Source organism: Pelmatolapia mariae, linkage group LG6 (genome assembly GCF_036321145.2).
Source record: "Pelmatolapia mariae isolate MD_Pm_ZW linkage group LG6, Pm_UMD_F_2, whole genome shotgun sequence".
In the NCBI taxonomy this organism is placed as follows: domain Eukaryota; kingdom Metazoa; phylum Chordata; class Actinopteri; order Cichliformes; family Cichlidae; genus Pelmatolapia; species Pelmatolapia mariae.
In genome coordinates, this window is record NC_086232.1 from 36,602,684 (window position 1) to 36,623,554 (window position 20,871).

Genomic DNA, 20,871 nt, shown 5'->3' on the forward strand with positions numbered 1-20,871 from the left:
TTCTCATTATTCAAACACGCACACAGTGAGTTCCTGAAAGATGCTCTTTATTTAAACATGTATGTACAGGTAGTTTCAGCTTATTTTCTGCATATTTGTTCAATACTTTGACATTAGGACCTTCATAAATCCACTACAACTACAGAATGCTAAGTTATCAGAACGAAGGTAAAGTGACAGAGAGCAACACTTTGCTTGACATGAGTCACACTAAAGTCCTAAATACACTCACACACCATCTATTGGAGGCATTTACAGCAGAGTTGCATTCATTTCCTGGAGTTTTATCATTTTAAAAACGCAAGACTAAGTTCAAAGGATGCATGATGTTTCTCTGCAATATCCAGAATGACTATGAATGATGTCACACTACCACAGTGAACACTTCCTGGTAGCTGATGATGCAGATCTTAATATGGCCTCTGATGTGCTGATTTTGGGAAGAGGGTAAGTGTGATGATGGAAGATCAAGTGTTGGCATATACAGGCATTAAAGTCATCATGAAAGGGGTTCCTGAAAACTATAAAGGGGAGTCATTAGGCTGGATGCTAGTTGGCACTCTCTATAAATTGTGTTGGGAAAAAGTTTAGATGCATTTTTCTTCCAGTTTTATTCTACTACCATCTATAAAATTTGATTTAGAGGATTCCCCAGAACACCTCAAGATGTAAATGGATTTACTTTTTCTATCTCAAAATGAATTGTTAACTTTTCTCCCAAAACCAGCCATCCATATGTCTATTATTATATCCTGTTTATACCCATCATATTTCCATTTAAATGCTGTTCTGATATACAAGAGTTTTGATGATTCTCAGTGAACTCACTCCAGAAACATAATTGGACCTCTCTTATAGGACGCACATTGCTAACTAGCACTGAGCCTAATATGAGCTCATTTTTAATCTGGTTTCCACTGATGCCGTGCTGCATAGAGCCTTTGAGAACCAGCTGACATTTCCACAGATCTGAGAATGAACCAGATGTTATGTAGCAAAGGTTGGAGTAATTTCAGTGGGGGGGCACTGTGGACAGAATGAACAGGTGAATAATCTCTACATTTCTTGTATCTCCACCCTGATGTTAGTGGTTTCAACTTCCGGCTTGGCAACAGTATTGTATCAGATTTTTGGCACTGGCATCAGTCTCTTTCATACAGAACCAGTTCAACACACGGGCACTGGCAGCACGTCAGTGGAAAAGTTTGTTCAGCATTGAGTCTTTGTTTAATTTGTAAATGCCTTAAGAATTAAACTGCTGTTTGAGAATATTGCTCAGCACTTGTAGAAAAATCATCCACTGGCTCCCTCTCCTCATTAGCATATATAAATCAGTTTGCATAAGTCCCTTAACAGGGAGCCATACTGTTTTTCAGAGCCACCTGTGTTTGTCCCACCTGGGGAAAATGATAAAATGTAGCAACTGAGAGATTCACTGGTTGGATTTTAAGCACTAAATGAAGAATGAATACCCGTCGTCAGACATCAGCTTTTCTCTTTTCCTGTCAGAGAACCCCAGCATTCAGTTCACTTTATGGACATTGTGCTTGTAGCTCTGCAGATGAGATCCATCCTCATTGAACCTGTCATGATGGAATTAACCAATCTGAAAACTGACTGAATAAATAAATCAACACTTTTAACATAGTTTTTATTTACAGTTCTCTTCACAGCTTCCTTTCCCTTTATTTCATGATCTTGGTTAAAAGCTCCTTACTATAAAAGTTTCCCTTAAATAACGACCGGGGATCAGCTCCCAACCTCTTGCAAACTAAGCTACGAATCTGATACCTGAACAGTTTCGTGGTTGACTGTGACTCTCCGAGTAACAGGAAGTGATGTACGTCATGTCGTGTGATGTAAGTGTGGTGTCTGACACAGGGTCGGGGCCATAAGCAGGTTTGGGTCAGTTACATTACAGCACACTGGGTGGCTCCGCAGCAGTCCTTAATGATGGCCGCTCCTGACTTGGTGATGGATGGCTTGTTGGGAGGCGGCTCGGGGATTTGTCTCTTGGGCTTTGGAGGATCTTGTCGTAAAAGGAGAGGGAAAAAAGAGACATAATCACATACAATGCTCTTGTCTCTTTAAGATGGTGTGCATGAGTTATTTTTAACCTCTCACTCACTCTGTGTGACTTTGAGCTTCTGTTCCAGAGGCATCAGCTTCAGCCTGAGGAACTCCGCCATCTCTTTGTCCTCCTCTTTCTCCCTGAGGTACAAAACATCCACATCTTAGTCTGAATGAAATTCAGAAAATGTCTGCTTTTATCTGACTGAAGCAGCACTACTGGACTGACTGACTGGACAGCATGGCTGCGCCACAGTTATTGGTATTTTCAAAACTATTCATTTTCATTTTCAAAGCTAAACATCTGGGGGGTTGTTTTAAGAGACTACCAACTTTTAAAATTCCTTCGTCTGTTCATTTCAAGCTCTGTATTTTTCTTCTTAATCTCTATTAAAGTGAGCACACATGCTTTACAATTCAAGATAATCCTCATCTTATAGTGGGCCTTGGTGAAGCCTACTGTCTGAAACAACCAGGGTTTTTTTTTATTACTTTGAACAATTACAGACTTATCTTTCATAAAAAAAACAGGCTTTATCTCTGTTACCTTTCCCCTTCCTTTGTGCAGACTTTGATCTAACTGGCTGCCACGTGGTCAGTCAGAATCATATCAGGGTTATCCACTCTCACTGCCTACATACACCAGTGGAACATATTTACTTGTTTTGAAGCTTTGGAGTCAGTTCAGCATACATCTGCTCCTTCCTGTCTTTATCCGAGTATGTATGAACACTTTCTGTCTCTTTCTATTCTATTTGTCACGTCTGCCTCTTTTTCCCCACTCTGTCAAAATCGCTTCTTTCACTCTTTTGACGTCACTGTACTGACGTCATGTTATCTTTCTTGCTCACACTCTTCAGGTCAATCACTCTCTGCTCCTTCTGTCAATCTTCCTTTTCAGACCTACCAACGTTTAACCCTTCACCTCTCAATCATCACCTCATCCTCCTAGATGCCAAGAAAATTTCAGCCAAAGTTTCCATGACTTTACTACATCAACTCCACCAGTATCTGGACTTGCACTAGTCCAAAAGAAATCTGTCAAATACAGTCCAGACCCGATCAGCTGAGAATATTTTGAGCGCCTCTTCCAGAACAGAGCTACGCTGCTAAACATGAATTACTGCTCAGTGAAATAATAATCCTTGGACTACAGTGGTCCTGAATTAACTATAATTAGTTTAGTAATAAAATGTAAGATCTACTGAGCACATTTTATATATCCAATATTTCTGTTTTCAAAGCAGTCATGAGCTCTTGTAACCTGCGAACTGCAATAAAATCTGAAGATGAAGAAGGCAACAAATAATCAATTTTTTCTGTTAATTTCACTTTGAGGCGGAGGTCAGTTTTAAATATATTTAAAGACAAAAAGAAGCGAAAAAGAAAACAGATTCTTGGCTGGAACACAGAAGCCAGAGAGGCATAATAAAAATGTTTTTCTGTCCTTCTCTGGTCTACATTCAGAGACGTTTTGGTCATCAGGATCTATAAATATGCTTTCATCCTTATTGAAGTACAAATTAAGATTATTATTAGGTTCTGTATCTGCTCTGTCTTTCAGACTCTTAATCATGTAGCTCACTAAATTATATTAGGAAGGAGCTTGTTGGCTACCATTTAGTTTTGTACTGGACTTCAAACACTCAACAAAATGACATCTGCTGACCTAAATGAGAATTTTGGTTTCAATATGCTTCCTCTGAACAAATTTATAGGAAATATAGAAACATACACTCGCCAGCCACGTCATTATTGACACCTTACTAGTAACATTATGGAACCTCTTTTGCCTTAACAACTGTTTTAATTCTTGTGGCACAACAAAAAGCTTGTCAACAAGGTGCTCAGAGATTTTGGTCCATATTGACATGATGGCATCACACATCCATGATGCTATCACATCCCAGGGGTGTTTTGTTGGACTGAGATCGGGTGACTGCAGAGACAATTTGAGTAAAGTTCAGGAAATCACGGTAAGCAACAATACTCGGGTGACCTGGCATTTTAAACCATGCTTAATTAGTACTAATGGCCCCGAAGTATCATAAAAATATCCCTCACATCATTACATAACCAGCAGCAGCCCAACTGACAAACTAGCCTCAGATTCCTGCTCTTAGGTGACAGTAGTGGCACCTGGTGTGGTCTTCTGCTGCTGCAGCTCATCTGCTTCAAGGTTCAATATGTTGTATGTTCAGACATGTTCTTCTGCATAGTGTTGTAACAAGTTATTATTTGAATTACTTTTGCCTAACTATGAGCCTAAAGCAGTCTGGCTATTAACCTCGGGCTTCAGCAAGGCATTTTGGATATCTTCTCAATAAACTCTAGAGATGCCTGTGGGGGAAAACTCCCAGTAGACCAGCAGTTTCTGTAAAATTAAAGATTTATCTTTGCAGCTCTGTTACCTGAAATTAAAGAGAACACACGATTGGACGTAATCTAATGCTACATGTGGCACTGATTTTGATAGAAGATAATCACGTTTAAGACTCTTTGGTTGTGACTCAGTACTGTCACAAAAAATGATTATAATGACACCAAAATAACCCAGAACAATCTGAAGGCACAGTTTCAAAATTAATCTTTTGAGTCCCACAGACATTTGTTCACGCTGTGATTTAAACCCATTATCTTGCCTATCTGAAAGTTATCGCTGTGTCACACTCTGTGGGTTATCTGGGGGAGCAGACAATGCAGAGCCACAGTCATCAGTCAGCCTCCCTCCCACACACACAGCTATTACTCCTGTGATGATGAAGTGACCCCCGTTCGCCGTCTTCAGTCAAGTTCACATTCGCGCTACACATTTACTCTAATGAGTCTCCTTCCTGCTGTTTCTCAACTCTTCTATGAGGATCAAATGAAGAAATAAACAGCCAGCGGTATCTGAGTAAACAGACAGTCAGCACACAGAGACGTCATCCCAGATATGAGCTGTGCTCAGTGCTTAGGAGGGCTGTACCTTAATCTCTCCACCTCGGCATCGTCGACCAGAAAATCCCTCTTCTGCACCAGTTTATGGATCTTCAGGATCAGTTCCTCTTCTCGCTGCCTGTGCTTCTTGGTTTTTTCTTTCTCTGGGGGGAAAACAAGGAAGAAAATAAGACGGGCAGCAGCAACTCATCTGATGTCTACAGACCGACCCTACAGGAATGTCAGATTCTCTTTAACACTGAGTCACATCACAAAACAGATCCTTAATTCTGACTCATGCATAATTTATAACAAATAAGGCACTCACTCAATTATGCAAATGCTCGTGAGCCTTCTTTTTGGTTTTGCTGGCTGAAGGATTAAGCATCTGCAAGCATCAGTATTGTCCTGCCTCAAAGAGCTAACCTTCACACTCCAAAGCACAGACTATACACTAACAGACCAAATCAGATGTATGTAAAAACAGAAAAGGACACATCGACACATGGCTGCAGAGGTAGGCTGTCTGGCAATGCTGATATCTAGGCTATTTGAGAAAAAGCGGATGAAAAATGACTGTTAAAACCAGCTTTTTCTAACATGGAGCAGTGCAGCTACAGAGCGAAGCTCTCAGGGGGCAGGACAGCCTGAAGGATGCACGGGTTAGACACATAATCCAAAGTCAGAGGAGCAGGCGCAGGAGAGGTAGCTGGGTCTGTCACATGACTCCTTTTGTCCTGGAATGGAGTAATGGGATACCAGAACCCCCTTAACAGCATACACAACACTTTTGGCACAAGGGAATGTCAGTGAGATTTTACAGGACAGTGCAGACTAGGTGGCAAGTGGACAAAATAAAAGGAACACTATGTTATAATGCGATCCTATTAATAATTTATGTGATAAGAAAGTAACATATCTTCTCTCCTATGAATTAAAGCTAGAAAAAAATAAAACACACCTCAGCTCAAGACACTTCTGTTTTTCTCGCGCAGCCTTCTATGTTGATCAATGTTGGCAAAACTAGTTATATACTACTCTTTATCTGATTTACGTTTGTGCTGTACTTGCAGTACTTCAATTACTTCTTCCAAAGGGGGCTATTTGACTGATTTGGTTTGTCTTGTTTCTTAGCCGCATTCCCAAAGAAGTAATTCTGTCAGAGGTGAGTCCGAGCCCATTAAAAGGCATTATTTTTTAAATCTATCTGGATCTCAAAATTGAAGATTCCTTATAAATTTCCCACAAATACACAAGGAATTTAAATGAGAAAATTCTTTAAAAAAACACATCAAACTAGTCGAGACCCAGATTCCCTTCAGGGATTTACTTCATTCAAGCTGTGGGGAAAATTTAGCCTTCACACAGGCTAAATTAGAACTACTCATGCTGGACTGTGTTATTGTATTGTCAGGGTGTTTCTGTTATTTCGTATATGCTGCTGGGTTGTCAAAGTGGTAAAATAAAATCCAGGCAGCGTTTGACAGGTCAGTCCTGATCCTCATGTGTGCATCCTTGAACACGACACCAGCCCCTCCTGCACACACACACTGGCACACACTGACACATGATGTACATGCGCTCAGAGGAGGCGTGTTTTCCTGCTGTTGCCAGGTTCTCTCTATGCATAGCCTCATGTACGCATTTGGGTTGCTATGTGCGATGCAGCTGACGTCAGTCAGCCACTTCAGCACATTCTCGCTGCATTTCTGATACAGGCAACACTGGAAGTGACTGTAGGCTAATATTTGATTCCGTTTTTGCACAATGAAAACATGCAGGCAGTAAATGAGTGTTTACTGAAATTCATTTTAGACTCTTTGCCTGGAAAACCTCCCTCAGCAGTGATGATGCATGGATGTTTATGTGTTTGTGAGTGTGTGTGTGTATGCTTATCTCTCCCTCATAACCTCACTGTGTCCCTGGGACTTACAATCAATCCTGCGTCGTTTATTGTTACGACACGTCCTATAAATCAGTATGATACTCGCAGAGGCGATAGGCCTCCTGTGAGCTGCACTTTCTATCAAAAGATCTATTTTTGGTCAAGTCTAAACAGAGAGTGTGGACAGTTCTGCATGCAGAGGAACAACTGTGAGTTCTTTATCGCCTGATTTTGAATTTCCATGAGTGACTGTTAATTGTACCTGGTACTGCGACAATCTGCCTTAGCTCCTGCTTTAAACTCATGATGTCTTTGCAGAGCTGAATGTCATCCATCCTGAAAAGATAAAAGGGAGAAATAAAAGTAAAGCGCTGGCTTCCATCAGATTACAGACAAACTGATATTATTAGCTGCTTCCACTTCCATTTCTGACATATTTATCTGATTGACATGACGTCAGGCAGACCTACACTGTATAATAAGGAATCCTGAAGAAAATAAATAATAATCTGATGTAGAGGAGCTGGATAATTAGTTTGAAGGATTTTCTAATCTAACAAGCGGGGCTTTTTTTATATTAAGTCTTTATGAGGTGAAGAATTTAGCTTTCTGCAACTAATTTTCTGACTTTATCTCTAAAGCTGCCAATTTCCGAACCTGCCATTTTATCAGTTTTGCTACACAAAAACGATTCCCACAATTTCCTCGAGTACAACAGAGTCTTCACATCACTTCTCTTGATATAAAAAGCCATTCAAAACACATTCAGTTAACAAACATTTTAAAAAGCGAGCCCACCAAAGCACTCCGAATGTTTTTTTATTATTCAGAATAAATTACCCACATTCAATTCATTTCTGTCACTGAACTTATTAATTCATTAGCAAACAGTTTCAGTGTTAATCTCTAAATAATCACCATTAGCTGGATGTTGTTGAATAAACTCCGCTCTTGTTCTTGTCATTAAGATTTCATAGCCTCGAGCTCACACATCAGGAGTGAGTGTGTTAAGTGTGTCGAGACGGAAAACACACAACAACAAAAAAAATCAATCCTGCATGCTCTCTGTGCTTCCTGTAGCCCTCATGTCTCACCCTTGGGGCCTCGGCATTTTCCCTTTTTATTCCCTAAATCCCTGTCTACGTGTGAGTGTGTGTGTGTGTGTGTGTGTGTATGTGTGTGCAGCAGTGACAGCTACCAAAGATTTAATTCTCCTTGTGATAGATCAGGACGATGACTCAGCCACAGCCTCCTGCCTCCTTCCTCCTCCTCCCTGCATGTATCCCAGTTGCTGTGTTTTACACCTCCCTCTTTCTCCTTTCTCCCCTCCTAGATCCCTCGCTCTGTATATCTCCCTCCTCTGCCTTGTGTTTTACTCTCTCATCGGTATTTGTAGATTCCAGCAACCTTTGACACACCATCTGCTACTTGGTGTGTCTGTGCCTGCACGTGAGGACGGACAGCAGAGAGATAGCAATAAGCAGCATGGTGGCCTAATTAAGCCCTGCAAGTGGGCTTTTTATTACAGTGCAACAGTTTGAGATTTTTTAAATCTTTATCAGCTTCATCTGATACTTCGACCATCACTGGGCAGATACTAAACATGCAGTTACCCCCCAAAATGCACGGTTCATTGGTGAGAAATGTGGATATAGTTTTGCACAAAAATAAACAAAGCCTTGTATTTCCATTTTTAGTTTTAAAAAGATACACTGAGTAGGTATATAATGCTGTTAAAACTTATTTTTCAGCAGTGATCTATAATCCTTTAAGCTAAGAGGCCAGTGAGTCCATCAGTGATGACTCATTCAGCTGCTACATGCATGTCCAGCCCTCGGAATAATCAATGGACAAATCGACAGCTTCCCTAAATATTGAGCACCAAGCTTAATGTATGTGTGAAGGAAGTAACACGCATGCCTTTGTGTTGTATTAAGAGTATCAACTGTGTCTCGGTTAAAAAAAAATTACCTTAAAAAAAGGCGAACCTCTGGTCTCAGAAAAAACACAGACACTCACATGAAGCGCAGCTCTGACTCTCTGCGCACCAGGACTTCCCGCAGGCGTTGGATACGAGCCATCTCCACCTCGATCTCCTCCGGAGACATCGTGCTCTCTGCCATTGACACATCTGAGTGACCTGAGAGGAAGAGGGAGGGAAGATAAACAGAGGAAAAACAATGCAATAAAAGAAGACAGACCTACAAGACATTCTTGAACCATATTTTTATTCACTCTGGACACTCCTTCACAGTTCAACCATGCCTGCTTGGTTTAAATTACAGAGAACACGTACTACACATGGCCTACTTCCAGTGGTCGCATCTAATTAAAGCTCTAAAGTCCTCATTCCTTTGATTTGATGTCACATGTGCATTGGAAAGTTCACTCCTTTCGTTTCATCCTTGAAAACTTTCTCATACCGTCAGCTTCTTGGCAAACTCACTTCTCACCTCCTCTCGGTGTGACATGTCATATCACTGCACCCAAGAGCATGATATTTGGAGAGAAAGAGGTGTGGGTAATTGAGTTAGGTGATCTGAAGTTTAAAATCAAAGCAGTGCTTCAGCCATAAATTACAGATTTTTTTTCTGAAAGCTCCCAATCACCCATAAGAAAGGAATTAACCAGGAATATATTACAAGTATTTTCCAAAGAGACAGAAAAAGCACTTTCAGCACGGACCGATGACCAGCTGTGGCTTCTCGTTGATTTCTTCCCAAGCTGGAACTGACCTCACACTCCATCTCTGCCAGTAACATGCAGAAACATTGCAGCTACTATACAGACAAACCACTTATTGCACTCGTCAATGCACCGACCACAAAAATGCCGCAGCACCTGATGAAGCGGCTCAGCATACGGACAACAGCATAAATCCAGCCAATATGGAAAACCTATCTATGTTCTGTGTGTGTGAAAGTGTTTAGCATGGTGGTGTGCTGATTTCCTCCTCAGAAGAGAAAGCCTGGGTCACCAAGGCTTTGACAAAGAGACCAATGAAGAACTTTACAAAGTTGCATTATGGGAAGTGTTGTACCTGGCTGAAGGGGAGCTCGGTGTAAAGTAAATAAAGATTTTTATTACTGCTAATTATGCAAAGCTACTGTAGTAGAATGGATGAATAAACATATTAAACTGGAAATTACATAAAAGTATTGTTATGATAAAAATACTACTGTGTAAAAGTGTCTCAAAAGACACAGTTATATAGTGTACCTTACTCGAACTTCTCATATAAATACTCACTTCTCTATATGGAAATTACAAGTATTCTAAGTGTCTGTCATTCCTTCTTCCCACTCAGGCTGTGAAGTGATGCCAGGACAACAGGACATAATGTCCAGACTACAGATGCCACGTCACAATACACCTGATTAAACAGTTATTTGCGTCTATAACACACTCTGACGCATGATTTATTCAAAGTATGTACCGTAATATTAGAGGGTCGGGATCAGCCCTCCGTCCTCCTGCAGCAACACAAACTGCAGTCTGTGTTTGTGATACTTTTCATGGATGCTTGCTGAGGACGGAGCTGACTCACCACAGCAGACAGAAGTCTGCACAGGAGGGCGCACTTTGTTTGTGCCTTGCTGATGTTGAATCACCATCTGACACGTCTGCTGACAAAAGACGCAGTTGCGAAAGTTTGTATCGGCGACATACGAACTAAAGTTTTACACGCGTTTCCTCTCTCTCCTCTTTTTTTTTTTACTGTTTCTTTCTTTTTCCTCGCACGTTCGTCTGTCTCGCTTACAGCCACGTGTTCATCATCAATAACACCAAGCTGCATTAGGCAGGACCTAATGCAGCTTGGTGTGCAGACCATTAAAAGTGGCAAAGTGCCAGCTCAATAATGTCTTAACAGCTCTCTCTGAACCCAACAAGCCGCTAACACCTACTGAGCACTAAAAACACTATAAGTAATTAAATGCTAATATAATTAAAAGTGGCGCTTTCCTCAGAGACAGGTAAGGTTAACAACAAAATCACAGGGCAGTTTTGCTCCTCACATTGCCAGCCAATGTAAACCACACCTGAACTACCCCAGTTTCATTAAAACTAACTGGCTCATTGGTGTACTTCAGGATTACGACTTAATGAGGCCAACAGCCCTGAGAGTCAGGATCGTGTGTACTGCAGCAGCCCCATGGGGTTTAACAACAGGGAAATGTCAGTGCCTGTATGACATCGAATGCAGACACCCCCTGACACATGCTGCAGTCACACTGTACACACTGCTGCTGGACCACACCCCCCTCCAGTGGGAAAAAAAGAAAAAAAAAAACAGATGGTGGGCACAAAATAGAAAGTGCAAGGCAAACATGTGTACTATTTGCCTAATAGATGGACACAAACCTGCAGGGAGCTGCCTTTGTTGTACCTCTGTGTTGTTTTCTGCCTGTATGTTTGTCTTTGTAGCAGAAAGAGAACGAGAGAGCGAGAGAGCAATGGCTGGATCTGTTTCTAAAAATATCCTCTGCATTTTCTTCTCAGACTTAATCTGGAAGTTTCTTCACACACTACTCCCCTGTGATGATGATGACTGGAATCATTAGGGACACTTCTGAAGTCTCTTATATTTCTCTAGCTTCGTCATTCAGCTACGTCACTAAAACACTTTTTATCACACGAGAATGGGACAAAATAACAGAAACATCTAAGACGATGTAAACAAACTCTGTTTTTGCTGCTTTATGCCCATCCCGAAGCTTTGCGTTTGAATGATTTCATTTGATCATGACTGTGCATTAATATTGCCACAGGCACAAATCCAAATCAGCATTAAAACTAAACAACCATTTCATTTTATCATCTAACATGCGTGGTATTGACTAAAGATGAAATCCATTAGGCATGTGACATAAAAATAGATTAATCAATCATCTAACAACCACGAATGCCAAGCAAATATTTTATTGAGTCTGGCTTTCCATGGGGAGGATTTTCCTCTTTTTTTCATATCACTTTAATTTGAATAGATTTTCATCAGTTGCTGAAGAAAAAAGCTATCTGAAGAGGAGACAGAGCTCTGAGCTACTTCAGACACTACTTAATAAATGACAGAGTGTGCATTTTATATGCAGCCTTGAATAGAACAAATAAGACAGGATCGTGTGATGTTGAATTTAATGTCTTGTTTGGCGTTTTTTGCAGCTTATGCTCTATTATCACACTTGAAGCTTTAATTTGTTGTTGTTATATTTTATTATTGGTACTTCTGAGTCTCACCAACACAGCTACGCAAAATGAATCCCATAAATAATCACTGAAAGTGGGGAATAGAGTTAACAACAACATTTTTAAAGCTGCCTCTTGAGCCCTTTCCCATAGATATACGTACACTGATTAGAGCAGAGGAGCAGGCTGATCACTCAGAGCTAGTGCTCCTGCTGCATGCTTATCAGCTCACAATCAAATAACCACAAGTTTGCAAATGCGCTGCGTCCGAGACCCTTAGTGGTTAAAATTCATTAACAAAGGGCGCAATATGCTACCCACGGTTTGCACATAAGGGAAGTAATACGCTTTTTAGTACCAAGGCAGCGCTATTGATCCCATCCCAAACCTTTTGTGAGTCACGCTTTAACCATTTAAACTCTAAGTGCTGACTGGGCATCCTGACAGCGAAACACACACTGAAGAAAAGCTGAGACCACAGCTGCCCGTTTCCCGCCACACACCTCCCGATTTTGTCTTTATTCCCTTTTATTTTATTGTTTTTCGTTGACGACGCTCACCTTTGTCCGTTGTCCACGCCGTTTCCGACACAGCTCCGTAGCTCCTGAGCGCGCGCTCGGTGTCCGATATAGATTTCTTCAGTTCCATGTCGGTGGAGTGCACGCGCGCCGAAACCGAGAAACGATGTCGTCCTTCTGCGTCTCGTCTCTGAGTGCGTGCGACCTTTCAGATAAGTCAAATTTCACCCGGTGACAAGGCTCCAGCGACCCGAGACGTTGAGCATCTTTATTCGAGGTTTCAAGTCCTTCGACGTGTGGATGGAGAGGATGTAGAGAGCATGCGCAGTGCGGCCAGGAATGTAAAGGCTGGGAGACACCCACTAGCACCGAGAACGCATTGAGACAAGAGGGCAAAAGAAATTAAAAAATAAAACACACAACCTAATCTAAATATTTACCTATGTTTTATTTATTAATTGAAATTTCATATATATACAATTATATATACAAATTTATTTATGTTTCTTCTTCCACTTATCCGTCTTTCGCAAATGCAGGCTTTCCACTGAATAGAAGTGCGCGCGCATACACACTAATATATATATATATATATATATATATATATATATATATATATATATATATATATATATATATATATATAAACAACCCTGTCATTTTATTGAAATATTTTTATTACTCTGCTTTTTCAGCTATTTTGTTACTCGTTATGATGAACTTAATGAACTGTTGTAATAAATCCGTTTTCCAACTTCAGGGATAAGTAAAGGATACGTTATCTGAAAACAATAGGCCCACTAATTTTCATACTTTTTAGTGAACATTAATGTTTTTTATGATTGTTTTCAGTGTATTGCAAGTTAATAATTTAATATTATACTGTCTCTGGTGAGAGTGCTTCAACAATTCGTCTCCTTTGGCTTTTCTTTGACTCACATGCATATAAAACTGACAAAGGTTAAGAAGCAGGTGTTTTCACACAGCTGGTCAGTTTGCTTTACGGAAAATCAGGCAAACATCTATTTGAACAATCTGTTACAAATTTAGAAACCACTTTAATGGAAAAAAGGAAGCTTCATTTTTTAAGTTTACTAACTTGAAAAAGTGCGTACAAAGGCTACAGAATGGGAAGTGCTTTATATACAAGCTTTGATTGACATATTCTCAAAATACCTGTAGTCCATCTAAATGGCAAGTAATCCATAGGGGGGATTTTCCTCTTGAACTCAAGCCAAAACAAACAAAAGGCACCTTTTGTGAAGTAACCTGTGAGGCTATTGACCATTGTTCTGTTGTAGGTACAAGAACAAGCTACAATGGTGTTCTCACTGTACTCAGTAAAAAGAAAAAAAATCCAACAATAAATTAATGACATTTTTTCAATTTATTCAACAATAAATATTATTACTATATTTTCAGCGGTTAGTGCAGAAGTAATTAGATGAGTTTTCACAGTCAACAGCAGCCATTTGTTCTCTGTGACAACAAAACCAGTAAAAACAGAAGGTTTTGACTGTGGAAAAATAGCATACAGATAGAAACAAAAGGAATATTCATTTCTTGGACATTTCAGCTCCAGGGTATCAGCACACATACAGTCAGGAAATCGTAAGTTATTATTAAGAAACATACACTCTATACTACTTTAATAAGGATACAATTTAAAGAATCTCTGATAAAAGATACAGTAGTGATTAAAATGTTTTCTTTACCTCAGATCCAGCAATGCTTCATATATTAATATGTTATTAACAGCACTAATTTCGTCTTGTGAGACAGATGAAATATTATAGCCACACACACCCAGAATGAATATGTAATCGCAAACTATATTTTAGGCTCAAACGTACCAAAAAAGCTCTCCATGAATTCCAGTAGTACATGGAAACAGAAAGAAAAAGTTAATTATCTGTGTGAAACAGAAAAGAGAAGTATGCCCTTAAAGTCTATATATAACATAACAAACTGCTGTACTCTAGCTGCACTCTATTTATAAAAGCCAGAGGCGTCTGATTTAACATTTTTTATGCAGGCAAGTTCTATAAAGTATCTATAAAGTAATATTTATAGAGATGGTTGAGCCCATGCGATGGTATAATATTAACAAAGGTTACAACAACAGGCAGGCAACATTTCTTCCTTTCAAGTAAATGGATGTTTGAGACAAGCTTTCCCAGTTATTATTAGACCAACACGGCATAACCCTTAACTTTCTCAGTACTGCATATTAAATAGTGAAGTGACGATGACTGAAAATGTGCAAATCAAAACTGTGTTTTCAGATCTGCTTTAGTGTTGATTACATTTTTCTTGTGCTTGAATGGATTCATACTGTGCACTCAGTTCATTAGCGTTCTTATGTAAAAATGACCTACCTATAAATTAATAATAAAAACATAAAAAACAATATCATGATAGATGTTATTCATAATAACAGTGATGTTTAAAACTGAAACTATGATAATTTTGTAGTTGTTATTACTTTCATGTTTGTACAGCTATTCTTACAGACTTTCTTGTTGCTTTAGTTTTATTTTTGTTGATGTTTTTTATGGATTTTGTAATAATATCAGTGAATTATTTTGACCATGAACATCATGCGAGGTAAAAATCGTACATTGTGACAGTCCTAACTGGTACCTGGGTATGTTTGTATTCGGTACATCATGTACTAAAATGTAAACTGGAAACATTTGGGATATTTCTTAGCGATCAGGCACTCTTTCAGCCAAAGATGAAAGGTTAAGCTGAGATTGAAATGTTTAAAATGCGACTCAAATTATCATTAATTAAAATTCTAAGCTAATAAATTAGCTGCCAGTGTCCACATGGTGGAAATCGTTTGTACACTATTCAGTTTTTCACTTTGATGCAAATCAAGCAAATCAAGTTAAAATTTAAAAAAAAAAGAACCTTACTTGTGGAACAAACACAAGATGGCATTAATAAAAACGAACAAAAGAGCCGGTGGTCATAGTCACTGTGGTATGGAAGGATAGATCCTAATGTTTTCCCACAGAGCTGCTATACTGCATAAATAATACAAATATTCTGCATATACAGTCAAGATGCTGGAGGTTTTTTCAGCACTTATCTCACCGAGTCTTCGACCTGTGACCTTGGCAGTGTTAGTGTAACATCAGCTGAGTTAGACCGCAGTCCACTAGTCCACGTGACGTTTTGTCAACTTCCATAAAAACGACTGATTCTGCTACTGTGTGGGTTTACATGGTCTTGTCCCTTTGCTGGGGGCATCCACCTTGTCCTCTGAGTCTACTTTCTCTTTAGTGTATTCGGCATCATCGTCTTTATGAGGGAACATCCACGCCAGCGCAGCACCAGCTGTGCCGTCACCGGTCTGACGTGAGAAGCACAAGAAAGTGGCCCAGACGAAGGCACAGCAGCCAGTGAAGGTGGTCCGCACATACAGAGGCACCAAGGCAAAGTTCAGAAACTGAGAGAAATTGAGATAACAGCATATTGTCATCACTATTATGTCATAAATGCCTGCTGATTGCTATTTAACACAGTGGTATGGATAGCAACTGGAGGGTAAAAGGTGTGGACAATGACCCAATACAGTACGTAAGAAACACAGAAAAACACTTTCCCAGATACGTATTTAGCCTTTATTTTTTATCAGCCTTTATGGGATAGAGACGGTGTAGACAGACAGTAAAGCGGGCAGAGAGAGAGGGGAAGACATGTCTTAGCATGCAGCTAAGGGCTAAGGGTTTGATTCAAACCCGGTCCTACTGCTCTCTAGTCATACGGCATATCGTCGCTTGCTCACCCACTGAGCCCACTGCCGTTTTTGAAGGTGAGATTAATTTTTGTGATACTACAGGATCTTTTATTTCTGTTTTTACTTCATAGTTTCATAGTAATAAGCTGTCATTTTACAATCCTGTGTTTTGATTCATGTTTCTGCTGCTAATGCAGTACAATGAACTGTAACTTTATTGTGGTATTTGACTTAGGTTTCTTATCTGGTTTTCATGGAGTTTTTTGGATGCCCATTTAGCTGGGTTTCTGTTTAAGTTTCAGTTTGCGTTTGAGTTTATTACTTGTGCTAAGTGTCTTCAGTGATTCCCCTCTCAGTTCTCTCCTTTGCCTCATCCTTTAATGCTAATGCATTTGTCCTCCAAGTTCCCTCGTCTCCGTCTTCGTGTTTAGTGTGAGCCTTCATTTCTCCACATTTACCATTTTGTCTTTTGATTATTTCTTAAGCTTGGTTTTTCTTCATGTGTTACTTCCTACCTTGGCATTGTCCTTTTTTTTTTGTTATGTCTAAACCTGAACCTTCATGTGCCCCTTGCTCTGCTGATCTCACTGTATGGACTTTGATTTCTGACGGTATCTGTTTTTGGTCTTTGCTTGATGAAAATAGTTAAAATGTAGCAAAGCAGATCATTGAATCAGAGTCAGAATACGGTTTCCCAGAGAAAAATATGTGGTCACAGTTGCTCCAAGACAGTAACAAAAGTTACTAACTAAATTAACATAAATAATGCAATATAGTACAAAGTTACAAAATACAACAAAAATAGCTGTAATACATACAAATAGCTCTAATATGAACTAGCTCTGTAAGTAACTAGTACATTACACAAAATTAAATGCATTTGGTTGACATTGAGCTGTCCCTCTTATTATACTGTACTTACTCAGAATATGTAACATTTTAAATAAATGATGCTCAGGTCACTTTGTTTAGCCACTAAAAAATGTGTTGTTTTTATATATACCCTTCATCCCTGAACTTTATTGCATAATTACTCTACATAGCTTCACCCAATTATTATAAATGCACATAAGGTGATGATGATGATGGTGATATTTACCTGCATGAATGGCCAGAACAGTAGCCCTGTCTGAGAAGAGAGATACAAACAAAGCACAAAATAAGAACTAGAAAACGTAATCAGAAGAGCACGTAATAAACGGTTTGTACCAATAAAACTGCGGATGTTTGGGATTTGAGCACAGAACACATTGGACTCTTCTGTTTTGACACAGGTACTGTTAACTGTCACAACTTTAGAAGATAACAGCCTGTGTCTGTGACTCACCTTATAAGTATTCAGGAATTTTTCTCTCCAGTCTTCCAAGATGTCTTCTTTGCCCTCCAAAAAACTGACACCTGGAGGCACATGAGATTTGACTGATTTATAGGCAGTGCAGGAAGACCAATGCAGTTTGTACAGTATAAACATATTAAATAATCATGTCATGTTTTTTGAAGATCTTGATAAACATATAGCCACATTTGAAACAAAAATGAGTACAATAACCCAGTGTACACTGTTTTCCACTATCATTATGGAGTTTATGAAGCTTATGTGTTAGTTCAATGAGGATCTGTAATCACTTATCTGCCTGCCTCCCTGAGTGTTAAGTTGCTTTTCTGTTTTCTACACGACTACCGCTTCCCTGTACCGTCGATCTCAATACTGACGTCATTACTCTAGTCCAATCATTTTCTCACCCACCTTCTTTGTGCCAATCAGCCTCTGCTTTGCATGTTTTAAATCTGTGTTCCCACAGAACCCACCTCTACCCCATCTCGTTTAAACCCCTCAGCCAGAACTCTATTAAAGCTTCTGTTTTCATTTTCACCACCAGCAGCGTTTAGACTCCGGGGCGTCCTGTCCTAAATCATATCTCCGCTGGGATTTCATTCTGGCATGATGGGTCATCTGAGTCTAATCCCCAAATACATTAATTTCTGTATCTCAATTTTTAAGGATTCAACTGTTTCCACATTTGAAGTGAGTCAAATAGGTCCATGTTAGGTCGTTTAAGTATTTAACTAAATGTGCTGGTCTGGCTTCAAAAAATCCATCCATCTCCATTTCTGAATAAATTCTTTAATCTGTCTGGCATGTATTGGTTATTATTCCCTAACAAAAAAGGGAAAATATTAATTTTACTATACTATCTTGATTCTAGTTAATTTTTAATTTAACTTTCAATAGTTTATGTCCAAAACCGATTATTCCACTTTCAACATTTAAGGTTATAGTTATAAAATCTGTAGTTTTTTTGAGCAGTAGAAGCAATTTTAGAGAAGAAGTTACAAAAGAAAGGTTTTGTGACAGACTGCAATAACAAGTTCTGATAAATTTATACCAGCAATATTGCTGTATATTGTTATGATTGTATTTGAGTGGATTGGAGCCTTACTGACACTTCTGGACCTCATGAAAGCACAAGCTACACAATAAGTTATTGTGAAAATACCGCCCGAGTCCACAACAACTTTTGCTCAGCAGTAATGAATACTGTAAAACAACTGAGCTGCTCTGTTCTGCTGAATAAAACCATTTCTACGGTACCCCCCAAAAAATCTTTTCCCCTGCATTATGTCTGGACATCAGCACATACTGGGGAACATAAACACTAAAATGGGAGGGGGAGGGGGAGGGGGGGGGGGCCTCTGGACGAATTAAAAAAAAAATCTACTTAAATCTAGCAAAAGAAGTATGCAATTCTGATTTCATTTTTCATATTTGTATTATTTTCAGTATTTGTTTTCCATTTAATCTGACTTGGCTCTCCTTTTCTGCTTGCTTTCTAAGTCTTTGTTCATCCGATTATTTTAATTAAATGTTATTTAAGTCTTTGACTCGACTCTCAAAGCTGTAATTGTAAGCTTTGACAGCAGATATGTCAAATGTTTAAATAAGCATGCGTTCTTTGATTTTTTTCCTCTGTGGATTTATTATTAAAAACTTGCAAGGATTGAGATCCCTTTGTAATCCGGGTTCTGATAGGGAGGAATTTTATCACTTCCCATCTAAAGTAAACCACTGTAATGAAGCAATATCTGCTGGCAGTATCAGTCGTAGTCCGCCCAGTTAGTGGTAATAACCCACTCCTTCATGTCTTTCACTTGACCTCTGCTCGTCTGTGTCACAAGACAAGGAACAAGCGGTGATATTACGCCACATGAAAGGAGCACAGAGAGGGCATGGGTCTGGTTACAAATGGACAGAGAGGCGATCAGCTGTGAGATTAACCATTAACTGCGGTCAGAAAGCCTCCAGCCTGTGCCTCCCACAGCCCACCGACCTGTGTAGAAGACGCTGGTGGCGAGGGGCGCCGCCGTCGTCTGGTCCAGGAACAGCTTCCTCATCACCATCCCGACAGAGTTCCCGGGAAATCTCCTCTCCAGGAAACGCATCCAGAAGAAATTGAAGTTGCCATGGAAACTAAACGCGACCACCGCGACGTTCCGTGTTTGTCTCCACTCGATGGTCTCCCTCCCGGAGAACCACTGGTGGACGAAGTCCCCCCCGGCGAACAGGCAGCCGTACAGTGTCACGTTGGTAACCCACGGAAAGCGACGGGCATGTCTTAAAAACAGCTTTAGCATTATTTTAACTGCCGTTACCCCGTTAAGTGAAAATAAAAACCTATTTCAAGTCCTTTTAACCACAAAACGACTGACTGTGATGTGCTAGCTAAACGCGTATACTCTTAACAGTCACACACGGGTCTTCACTCTCTCCACATCACAGTATTCACCTACCACCGAGTCTTTACGTTTCTCGTGTAATTTACGCTATAAAAACGCAAAATCGTAGCTAGGATACTTGCTTGGCAAACACCATACATCTGTAACCGGCACTGGACTGACAGCCGGTGTTCTGGGAATCCCAAGGGTAGCTTTCTTCTGCTTAAATTTACTACGCCCCCTTTTTTACGTGAAAAACAGAAGCAGCGTTGAAGGGGCGGGGCTGGAACTTCCAGAGGAATTTGTCCGCTTCACCGCGAGGATCTTACCTCAAGTGACGCTTTTATGAACAACCAGACCGTGAAGTGTGAAGGCTTCTCTGTCAGATAATGTCTTCTTTACATCATGGCAAGGCTAATAGATCCAGCATCTCAAGGGCAACAGATCAAAGACTCGACTTCAAACCTAAATCTTCTCTGCAGGTCCGTTCAGGGGACAATATACAGGGGATAATAACACAGGCTATAATAACACAGGCTACCAAGGACGGAGACTACAACTGTGTTTTTCAGTTGTAGTCACAGTGGCGAAATAAGAATATTTGATTAGAAGAAGAAAAAAAAAACAGTGTAGAAAGTTAGTGTACAAAAGCGTGCAGCACCATGCCCAAAATACAGACTGCATAGCATGAAAAGTTTCACCACTACACAACAGTTTCAACATGTTTTGTGGTTTTAATGAATAACAGGTTTACAAAGTGATGAAAGTCATAAACCTGCTTATGTTGTAGTAGAAAGGTTTAAACATAAAGATATAATTAAAGTACCCCAAAA

General features: G+C 39.8%; 1 protein-coding gene across 3 annotated transcripts; it reads right to left on the minus strand.

Annotated features, from left to right (window-relative positions):
* Window positions 1-58: 58 nt before the first annotated feature.
* Window positions 59-20,240, minus strand: LOC134629467 (bMERB domain-containing protein 1-like). 3 transcript variants are annotated; one of them, XM_063476810.1, is made up of 7 exons: window positions 19,654-20,240; window positions 18,873-18,884; window positions 8,894-9,005; window positions 7,137-7,210; window positions 5,039-5,153; window positions 2,129-2,211; window positions 59-2,029 (listed from the first exon to the last, which is right to left on the minus strand). In XM_063476810.1, exons 1-7 carry the CDS (start codon window positions 19,955-19,957, stop codon window positions 1,911-1,913), a joined length of 819 nt encoding a protein of 272 aa, XP_063332880.1. In that variant the 5' UTR covers window positions 19,958-20,240; the 3' UTR covers window positions 59-1,910. The 3 variants fall into 3 exon arrangements, with proteins under 3 accessions (XP_063332880.1, XP_063332879.1, XP_063332878.1); XM_063476809.1 differs by lacking the exons at window positions 18,873-18,884; window positions 19,654-20,240 and adding an exon at window positions 12,619-12,908 and having other exon boundaries at window positions 71-2,029; window positions 8,894-9,014; XM_063476808.1 differs by lacking the exons at window positions 59-2,029; window positions 2,129-2,211; window positions 5,039-5,153; ... (1 more) ...; window positions 8,894-9,005; window positions 18,873-18,884 and adding exons at window positions 14,001-16,033; window positions 17,424-17,453; window positions 17,652-17,722.
* Between the last annotated feature and the right edge of the window lie 631 nt (window positions 20,241-20,871).

Excerpts from the sequence above, each read along its gene's own strand:
- LOC134629467 (XM_063476810.1), bottom strand. The coding sequence starts at position 19,957 with ATGCTAAAGCTGTTTTTAAGACATGCCCGTCGCTTTCCGTGGGTTACC. Across the intron at positions 7,211-8,893 it reads GAGTCAGAGCTGCGCTTCAT|GATGGATGACATTCAGCTCT; the intron begins GTGAGTGTCTGT and ends TTATCTTTTCAG. Across the intron at positions 2,030-2,128 it reads GAAGCTCAAAGTCACACAGA|ATCCTCCAAAGCCCAAGAGA; the intron begins GTGAGTGAGAGG and ends TTTTACGACAAG.